Source organism: Osmia bicornis, chromosome 8 (genome assembly GCF_907164935.1).
Source record: "Osmia bicornis bicornis chromosome 8, iOsmBic2.1, whole genome shotgun sequence".
Lineage (NCBI taxonomy): Eukaryota > Metazoa > Arthropoda > Insecta > Hymenoptera > Megachilidae > Osmia > Osmia bicornis.
This window is the reverse complement of record NC_060223.1, coordinates 1,075,094-1,085,660: the sequence shown is the minus strand read 5'-3', so window position 1 is coordinate 1,085,660 and position 10,567 is coordinate 1,075,094. Positions and strand designations below refer to the sequence as shown.

General features: G+C 46.8%; 1 protein-coding gene across 1 annotated transcript; it reads right to left on the bottom strand.

The window, feature by feature from the left end:
- Window positions 1-6,251: 6,251 nt before the first annotated feature.
- LOC123988079 lies at window positions 6,252-7,211 on the bottom strand. The gene has a single exon (XM_046286861.1). It carries the CDS (start codon window positions 7,209-7,211, stop codon window positions 6,252-6,254), a length of 960 nt encoding a protein of 319 aa, XP_046142817.1.
- Window positions 7,212-10,567: the final 3,356 nt, after the last annotated feature.

The window sequence follows — 10,567 nt, the reverse complement described above, 5'->3', positions numbered from 1 at the left end:
TCTAGCCGGGGTGACTCGTGACGCGGGCAGACTCCCTATCATTTGATGCGCCAATCGCGGCTTAACCCGTTGACATGTGATACATAAATGAATTTCAGTTTTAACGACACGATTCCGACCCAAAATCCAACACGTAGAAGGCCGTCTGATTTATCAACGAACGGGTTCAAACACAGCAGCCGACTGCGCTTCGACAACTGCTTTTCCGACGACAATAATTGGGTTTCTGCAGAAAACGCGTGTGCCTGAGCCATCCTCAAAACCGCGGTACGCGCATCTCCCAGCTCCGATGCCGTCAAAAAGCTAGGCAACTCTTCCAGGTCGCTTTGCCGTCTGTGCAGTCTGTGTATCGGGCGTAGACAGTAGGCCACGACGCGGAACAGTCGTGTCAAGGAGAAAAATCTAGTCAGCAGCTCCGGTTCAACGGGGTTCGCGGTAACGTGCAACGCGCGCGCAGTCGGCTCCGTTTTGGGCCAATACTCTTCCGGGGTGCCGTGCCACTCAGGGCCGTGCCACCAAAGCTCCGAATCGATTAGTTCGAGGGGCCTATAGCCGCGCGAGGCTAGATCGGCCGGGTTGGCCTTCGTGGACACGTGCGCCCACGAGGCGCTTGGCAACAACGTTTGAATAAAGGATATCCGATTCGTCACGTATGTTTTCCACGTACAGGGGTGCTTCTGAAGCCACGACAACACAATCTGGCTATCCGACCACGCGAAGACCGGTAGATCCTGGAGGAAGTCCTGCTTCCACACGCGTAAGAGAAGTTTAACGAGGAGTAAATACTCACAGTTTTGACCGGAGCAACCTTGCTCTGGGCGGCTAACAGCGAAACACGATATCGGCCCTCGCCATCACGGCTCCGAATGTAAACTACCGCGGCGTAAGCGCGGGACGACGCGTCCGAAAACCCGTGCAATTGAGCGGACGAGTCGCAAGCAGCGCCCAACCAGCGAGGAATAGACAACGCGGGGAGAGACGAAAGGGAACTGCAGTACGTCACCCAACGATCACGAACGTCCGCCGGCAGTTCGGCATCCCATTCGCATTTCAAAATACACAGATACTGCATTAGTATTTTCGCGGTCACGGTAATGGGGGCTAACCACCCTAGTGGGTCGAATAAACGCGCGATATTAGACAGAATGTCCCACTTGGTCAATACACCGGACCCGTCGTGGAAACCGGAAGTCGTAAATCTAAAGTCGTCCTGGCGTGGACTCCAAAAAATTCCCAGCGTTTTCACGGACTCGTCGGCGCCGATCGACCTTGACTCCTCCTCAACCGCTCGCGGCGCGTTAGGGGGAAACAAATCCGGATGGTTCGCGGACCATTTGTCGAGTTCGACACCGGCCGAATGTAGCAGGTCAACAAGTTCCTGGCGGATACGCCTCGCATCAGGGAGCTCATGCGCTCCTGCGAACGTATCGTCGACGTACGTGTTTGACACGAGGCACTGAGCACCGAGGGGGAATCGCGATCGTTCGTCATCGGCTAATTGCAAAAGAGTGCGTATAGCGAGGTACGGAGCGCAAGCCGTTCCATAAGTGACCGTTGTCAAACGATAGACTCTCGCGGGGTCCGACGAGTTCGGAGCCCACACGATTCGCTGTAAATCCCGATTGCGGGGGAAGACATTAATCTGGCGGAACATCTTGACGATGTCCGCTGTGAAGACATAGCGGTACCGTCGCCAATTCAACAAAATCAAGGACAGGTCACATTGGAAGGCGGGATCAGGAAATCATTCAAACATTGTCGATCGCGGGTCTTTCGCGAGGCATCGAAGACGCGGATGTTCCAAGTCGAGGGGGTGGACTGTACGACGCTGTGGTGCGGCAGATACCACGCTCGCGGGTCATCTATTTCAGACGCGGGCACCTGTTCCATATGTCCGAGCGACTCATACACTGACATGAACTCCCGATAAGCTTGAGCGAGTTTAGGATCTCGAACGAATCGACGATGCATGCAGGCCAGCGAGCCCATCGCCATGCGTCGAGTCTCCGAACCGACCGCGGGTAAATCACCCTTCACGGGGAGACGCACAACAAACCGACCATTCGAATCACGAACGTGAGTATCTCTAAAGAGTGCCTCGCACGCATCGTCTTCCGGTCGGGGCGAAGCGGCGGCCAAGGGGAAGTCTTCGATCGCCCAAAATTGTCGCAACGACTCCTCCAATGTCTGCTCGTCCGACGGACAATGCATCGCGCGGATCGGGGTTCGCGAGCTCGCGTCCGCCCGCCGTGGGGCGACCGTGGGTAACGGGTCGGAAAATATCCAACCAAGAACCGTTTCTTGAGCCGACAGGGGGGAGGACGGGAAATGCCGAACGCCCGAGCATAACAGCTGACCGTAGATATCCGCGCCCAAAATGACGTCCACCGTATCGGATACACAAAACTGCGGGTCCGCCAAGGGTAAATCCGTAAACATGTCGAGGTCAAGCTCCAATGTGCGACGAGCCGGGAGCAGTGAAGTAAGCTTGGGGAGAACGAGTGCCTCGAGTTCAAATTGGTAAGACGGGTCCGTCACGGAACGGAGGGAAAAACGCGTGGCGCGGCGGGCAACGCCGGCGGCCGATACTCCATGGCCGTTTAACGCGATATCAACACGAAGTTTTGGCAACTGTAAGAGGTTAGCGACCGACTCCGAAACGAAAGAGATCTGCGATCCCTGATCCAACAACGCTCGCACGCGCGTCTGCGCAACGTGCGGCCCTATCAACGTCAGCTGAGCGGTCGCCAAAATGACCGTACACTTCCGAGGAACCACGTTGACTGTATGTACGTTAAAGCCCGCGGAACCTGGGGACCTCCCTTCCCGAGACGTGCTTGGTTTACTCGAAACTTCCCGTTTCAGGGGGGGGGGGGGGGGGGGGGGGTACAAGGGGATGCTCGATGGAGCACTGAATTATAACTTCCCTTACAGGTCGCGCATCGCAAGAGTGAGGTGCATTCGGCGGCCCTATGCTGTCCGAAGCAGATATAACAGAGACGTAAGCGGGTCACCTCCGCATAGCGCTCCGATGGCGCTCGAGCTCGAAATTGCTGGCACCCATGCAAGGGGTGGTTACCAGGGCAATTGGGGCACGTCGCTATCCCTCCGCCGCCACGTGGCGAGGGTGACGCATGAAACACCTTTCGGGCGCCGGATATCGGTTTTGACGAGGGCAACGCCCTTCTCTCAACTTTGCTCAACTCCGAAGAAATCATACTGAGCGTTTGTACACGCTTCTCCAAAAATTCCGAGAGCTCCGAAAACTTGAGGAACCGCTCAAGGGCATTCGCAGACGACACATCGGTATCGGTATTCAGTGCGATCCATCGGTCTTTAACACTCACTTCGGTCTCCCACGCCTTTCGCGATTCCGGGCCCAGTCTCGCGGCCAATAGGTAAACAAACCACACATCCCAGTGGGCGACTGGCATTCGCAAACGCACGCACGATACGCTGGGCCTCGTCGGCGAACGCGCGCAATTCAACCGCGGATTCACACTTAAGACACGGCATGTTCATCAGTGATGTCAAATGATTGTAAACAATCAGTCTAGGATTATGGAAACGCGCCTTCCACGCGTGCCAAGTGGTCGCGTAGTTCGCGTTGGTGGTTGTCACGTTCCTAACCAAGTCCGCCGCGGTGCCCTTCAGGCAGGATTTTAAATACTGTAACTTAGTTACGTCCGCCAAACGTGGCGCATTATGCACAAGCGCGGTAAACAAATCGCAAAAATTCTCCCACTCTTCATAGCGTCCGGAAAAGGTGGGCAAGTCTAATTCCGGAAGCTTCGCTACTCGGAACCCGTCCCGTGACGAGAGACTCTCATCCGGCGGCCCGGTCAGTGTATCACAATTCTTCGAAACTTCTGACTCGGACTGTACCGTCAGTAGAAAATCGAGCGTGTCCTCGTACGCCGCTTGTAGCCGGTCGATAACACCGTCGGTAAGATAGGGATCGTCCTGCGCGTCCTCTCGCGTCACGATCTCCGCGTGAGTTGCCCGCGCGTCGCGCCAAAGTTCCTTGAGCATCTCGATCCGTGACGTAAGCACGCCGCGATTCAGTTCGCCACGATCCTTTTCTCGCAACCGCGCACCTGTTACCTGGACCTCAGCCAAGCGCGAGCTTTGCACCGCGACAAGCCGCCGAAGGATGACCGGTGCCATTGTCTCGTGCACCATAAAGAAGAAGAGGGGGAGGGAAGAAGTAATCCTCAGGTGCAACCGCACTGATAATCCAGTCACACTGATAATCCAACTACCAGGTGTTGATGACATACACGCGTAACGTGTAAGGCACTCAGAAACCCGTAAACCAACTCAATAAAGGAGAAGCGAAGAAGAGAAAACGAGAAAACTAATTGAACGTATCGTTGAGTGCAATCGATCACGAAGGCACGATCCACACGCCACGAATTCGCACAAAAGACTGCCTAGGAAACACGGGAATTTTACGCGAAACTTGTCGCCCGGGGAGAGGAAGAACAAGAGACGATCGCCGACACGCTCGAGCCTGTCGTCAAGCGCCGTCGACACCCTGCGCAGGGGGGAACGAGAAATCTCAAGATGCAATTAAATAAATAGCCGATACACCCATCGGATTCTACATCATTTTTTACCTCATATTCTACCTGGATCCGTTTAACAGGGCCACGGAACATTTCAAGAGGACGGCCTGTAAGGGGAAGCGCGCGAAATCTTCCTCGACCGTTTCCCGCGTTCACGAGGGAGCGACAAGGACAGCCGCCGTCGTCACGCTCGCGCTTGCCGATTCTCAACACGCGAAAAACTTCAACGATTAGTGCGAACAACGCACTATGGAATATTCCAGACCGAGGCCGCGAGACCGTTGGACCCCCACCCTAAATCCCGGACCGAACAATGGGCCGCTTACATGTACAGTATTGTCACGAAATAAGCAAGTGGCTCGGGACCGAACCGTTGCTTATTTCGAGGGAGGTAGCTATTCGGCTTGACTTTGTTCTCGAAACGGGACGATAGAGAACGCGAGAAACGAGTGAGAGATCCGAGATAACGGCAAATCATATAGTGATCGGCCGAGCAGCGATGTTATTTTTTGAACAAGGATAGAAAGCATTATATACATATATTCCATCCTTCTTCTACTAACCGATGTCACTGCTCAGCCGAGCGTGAAATTTATTACCCTAAACATCGGCTTCGCGCTTTCATGGACCTCTCACTCATTTCTCGTACCTCTCACTTTGCGGGCGACTTCAAACAAAGAAGAGGGGATAGCGACTTGCTTATTTCGAGGCAATACTGTATCAACATACCATAAAATAATAATACCTTTTCAATCCAATCGATCATCAGCGTTTCACCCTTTCCAATAAATAGAAATAATCAAACTATAACTCAGGTCAGCACAATCATCTCCTCCTCACGCGGGGCACCAGAAAATGTATCGGATTAACCAAAATAGAAAATATAAAAATATGGGTGAGCCGTAACAGGAGATGGAATCGTGGGACCAAAGTTATTAAATAAACCACGGAATATTGCGGGGGGGGGGGGGGGGGGGGGGGGGGGGTAGAAGAAAACCAAAGAAAATAGAGTTTATTTGAAATAAAATAATTTTTAACAAAAAAAAATTCGACTTGGAAATGCACTAAAAAGTTTAAAATAATTTCTATTTCATTTATATCTGTATTCCACAGCTATTAATACAATCTACTTAATCGTTAAATAGGATACTAAATATATTTCAAGCGTTTCGGAGGCGGCGCAAAATTAAAAGTACCTGACTATACGATCCTGCCAATAACGATTTGATTGCGGTATGACAAACTTGGTAATTAATAAGTCGTAAGAAAACATATTTGAAACGTTATAGATACGGCAGAAAACATTTGTATGTATGCATGTATTTATTGTTTTCTTGGGCCTAGCCCAAGATGGCGCTTCAGGGAGATAACCCCCTATATTGCCCGATAGTCAAAGATACAATTTAGTTTACATTAACAATTATAATAGTATGAAAACCGCCTTTTATCATCTAACACTCTGTACATTTCTGAAATACACTTAACGTATTGTTTCGTACAAAGTTCGCATTTCCTAACTTTCACATGCACACATTCATGAATCATTTATCCGCTTTAAAATTACCGACCTGTTTTATGAGGCTCCGTAACGGAGTCTACCTCTCGTTACAGAAGGCTTGTGTGATACCTCATGAACCATTATTAAATTATTTTTTAAGTCTATCTAGGAATCTGGAAACTCGTTTAAGTATACCCAATTCCCCCCTTAAGATCATTTGCTGTATATCCCTCTTCACAACCCCTGTCCAAAAGAAATTTATTGAGTGCTTGTCTGTGTATATAAAATCTGTCACATTCCCAAATTACATGTTCTAAACTCTCCGTCTCCGCCTCACAATTACATTTTTTATCCGAAGTTAAGTTTTTTCTAAACAACGACTCCCCTAAATTAGAATGATTTGCTCTAATCCTACTCAATCTCACCAAATCCCCTCTATCCATTCCCTTTATACTATCGAACCACGGTTTTTTTGCCCCGCAATTGTTCTCCTCTGCTGCGAAATATTTAATCCCTTTAAATTCTCCAATCCTTCTAGCCCTTTCATGATTTCTAATCCAAGCCTCCTCCATAATATGCCTAACTATGTCCCTTTCTGGTATACCAAACTCAAAACCCTCTTCTCCCAAAGTTGCCTCCCCTGCTTGGAAGTCCGCCCGTTCATTTCCCTCAATTCCGGAGTGGCTTGGGATCCATGCCAACGCCAGCCTTGGTTTGTTTAATTCATTTTCCCAACCCTTATCCCTATCTCTGTCATAGTTTTCCATAGCTATAATTTCTCTAATTGTTTCTAATATCCAAGGGTTGTCCCCTACCTTTTTACTAAAATTTGTTAATTTCTTTAAAACACTAGCCGAGTCCGATAGGATCAAGATATTCATACTCTCATTACCACCTAGTTCCCTCGCTTTTTTCACAGCCTGCCAGATCGCAAAAGCCTCAGCCGAGAAAACCGAACAGGCCGTGTTTAAGGTCCACCCTTCCTCTGTCCACTGGGTGTCACCATCCCATACGGCCAGGCCCGCACCGGTAGGGTCCGTAAAAGTTCTTTTCGAACCGTCCGTGAATAGACAGATAGTCTTTGTTTTGCTATCCGATCCCCAGATATTTTCTTTAATTTCTTTTATTAATATATCATCCTCCATAGCTAACTCTTTTCTTTTCTTGCCTGTATCCCATTCAATTTTCAACAATCCCTTATCCAAAAACGACACAATTTCCCTTCTCTCTGGTCTTTGGAGATTTGCTCCCTGTACTCTATGAACGAATCTTCCCGTGTGTCACCATGCTCTCATCCATGGGTCCATGTCTTCCAAGAGTTCCTCGTCCCTGACGACAAAAGATTTCTGCAAATTTTCCAGCACAAGACCTCTACCCTTAATGCGTTGTTTTAGTAAATATCTCTCCAAAAGAACCTCCGCCCTAGTTTCCAAATCCATGATTCCTGCCTCAACGTTCATAAGATTTATAGGCGTGGTGATTCTATATCCCATCGCTATCCTAATTCCAGCATTATGGAGTTTCATTATTTTTTCTATTGCTTTTTTGCTTTCCCAAAAATACAAGAAAATTCCGTACTCAAGGACGGACCTAATCAAACCTTTAAAGAGCAGTATCATCGTATCTGGTTTCACCCCTTTTTTGATACCTGCAATGAATCTCAAAATGTTTAAACGCTTTCTAACTTTATCTACTACCAGTTCAATATGTTTTCCAAAATTCAGGTTCTGGTCAAATATCACCCCCAGGAAGCGGGTTTGGCCTTTCCCCTTTACAACATTTTTCCCAATCTTAACTTCTGCTATATCGCTTTTCTTATTTTTGAACTTTGAGAAATTCACCACGCTCGACTTTTCTTCTGCAAGGCATAGGCCCAACTGCTTCAAATTTCTTATCAGGCAGTCCAATGCCTTTTCTATCCTAACTCTATTCTCCACAAAGGATTCCCCGATAGCATACACTAATATGTCGTCTGCGTACATTAGAATTTTAATCTCCCCCAACTCTGCTCCCTCTGCAATTTCTGAAGTATAACAGTTATACAGTATAGGACTCGGAACAGACCCTTGAGGGAGGCCCCGAGAGACACTACCTTTAACTTCCTCCAAAAAACTTCTATAAAGAATAGCTTCTCTATCAACTAGCCAGTTCTGTAAGAACCTAAAAAGAATACTCGGGCAGCCCTTTCTATTCAACAACATCAGCAATTTGGAATAGTCTACGTGATCGTATGCCGCTTTCACATCCACGAAAGCCGCCAAGACCTCCTGCCTACTCTTAAAAGCTGACTTGATATCCAGAACAAAGGTGGACAAATTGTCCATGGTTGATCTTCCTTTTCTAAACCCACTCTGTCTTTCATCAATTAAACCAATTCTGTCCGCCCATTCATTTAATCTATTTTTTACCAATTTTTCTAAAAGTTTACCCAAACAATCAATTAGAGAGATAGGGCGCAGGGCCTTCTTACCAGGCTTGTCCAAAAATTTGACAGTTACCTGCTTCCATTTTTTTGGAATGAGGCCCCTTTTCCATATCCTATTATAAAGCTCAACAATACAGCATTTCATTGTATCATCCAATTTCCTAATAAAAATATACGATATTCCATCCTCGCCCGGGGCTGAGTTTTTCTTTGGTTATCTGTACTATTTTCAGTGATACTGATTGTTTTCTCCCCCTCCTGTGAATTTTCCTCTAGGTTCTGAAAGATTTTTTTAAGTTCCAGCTCTTCTAACTCAGAGATCTCCTGCGCTGTTAAAAGCCTACATCCCGCTTTTTCAATCCCCCTTCTAATTTGCTTGACCTTCAACCATGCTTCTTTAGAGCTGGTAAAACAGTCTATCGATGCCGCAAACTCATCCCAAGCTTTAGATTTTTTTCCCCTACTATTTTCTTCATTTTCTTTTCCGCCTCCCTTAAGACACCCCAGTTCCCTTCCGTAGGCCTTTTAACGAAGCTGCTAACAGGTATCCTTCTTTCTTGCTTAGCGTTATTGCATTCTTGGTCCCACCATACTTGTTTGTTAAAGTTGTTGTTTTTTTTTTATTTTTTCCCCCTTTCTACTTTGGTCCCTATTCTTTCTACTATCTGTGGTACTTCTTTTTTCTCCGCTCCCTGAATTCTCTATGATCTTTTTGATCGCATTTGTAATCTCTTCTGCCCTTAAATCCACATCGCAATCCTCCCACCCTTCTAATTCCCATTTGCTTTTAAGTCTCATTCCTTCTTCTAGCGATAGCATGGTATATATATTCCAGTTTATTTTATCTTTTTTATATTTTCTTGTAGTGGATATCTTTACTATATCTCTATCCCATAACTCATTCTCACATCTGAGCCCTACTATCTGATGGTCTGAGCCCATTGTATCCCCTTCCTCAAAAGCCTGAGTTATATCCATGATATTGTGAGTGCCTATAAATAAATCTATATTTGACGGGGGGCGCCCACCAGTGCCCACCCTAGAGTTTGTATTCGTGTTAATAACAAACATATCAAAGTCTCTAACTACCTCCTCCATCCATATTCCCTCTTTACTATCTGAGCCACAATTCCATGTCCTACATCTCGCGTTAAAGTCCCCCATAAAGATAGTTTCTACTCCTACTCTTTTATTTTTAAAAAGAGCCACCCAATCTTCTTTATTCCAGGGGCCCGACGGGCATCTATAAATCACTATAATGTCTAATTCCCTTCCTCCTAAGCCAAGGGAGATCCCCATGATTTCCCTTCCCTCCCCTTTCCATTCTATGTCGTTTCTAGTTCCAAATTTTATGTTTCCTTCTAACGCGATTGCCAGACTTCCCCCTCTTTTACCTTTACGAATTTCGCTTCTAACGATATTATACCCTGGGATAACGAACCTGTCTTTTTTTGATAACCAGGTCTCAGTTATACCAAAGATATTGAATTTTTTTATGTGCTCTTTAATTTCCGCTATTTTCCCCTTTACGCTTCTCGCATTCCAGATTCCTATACAAGACATACCTATGTCAAAGTTTCCTGCCATTTTTGATATATTATGCTTTTCCAACTCGTGGCACTCCAGCGCCCATGAAAAGTATCACACAAACCTCCTCTCATCTCCGGAAACAGGTTCTTATGTGAAAAATACCACCTATAATCATCATATACTTTATTATGGAATGTAGAATTTTTTTTTCCCAAAAACCCCACATAAATATAAAAATACAATCGATACTTCCTCCACCGTAATGCCGAAATCATTATCATATTAACATGTATTTGACGATTCACAAAAATTATAGTAAAATAAAACTTACAAATGACTATCTCATGAGAGTATGTGGTCAGAGAACTTAGTTTATCCCTGCACTTGTTTATATATAAACATACTTTCCCTAAGTTCAGTCTTCTTTTCAGATTCGCCTCCTGACTCCCTCTTCCTCTACTGCTTGCTTTTACTCCCTCCTCTGGTATACTGTTTCTTAATTTCGTAAGGACTGATTCCCATCTTCTAACTTCCACCTTTGGCGGC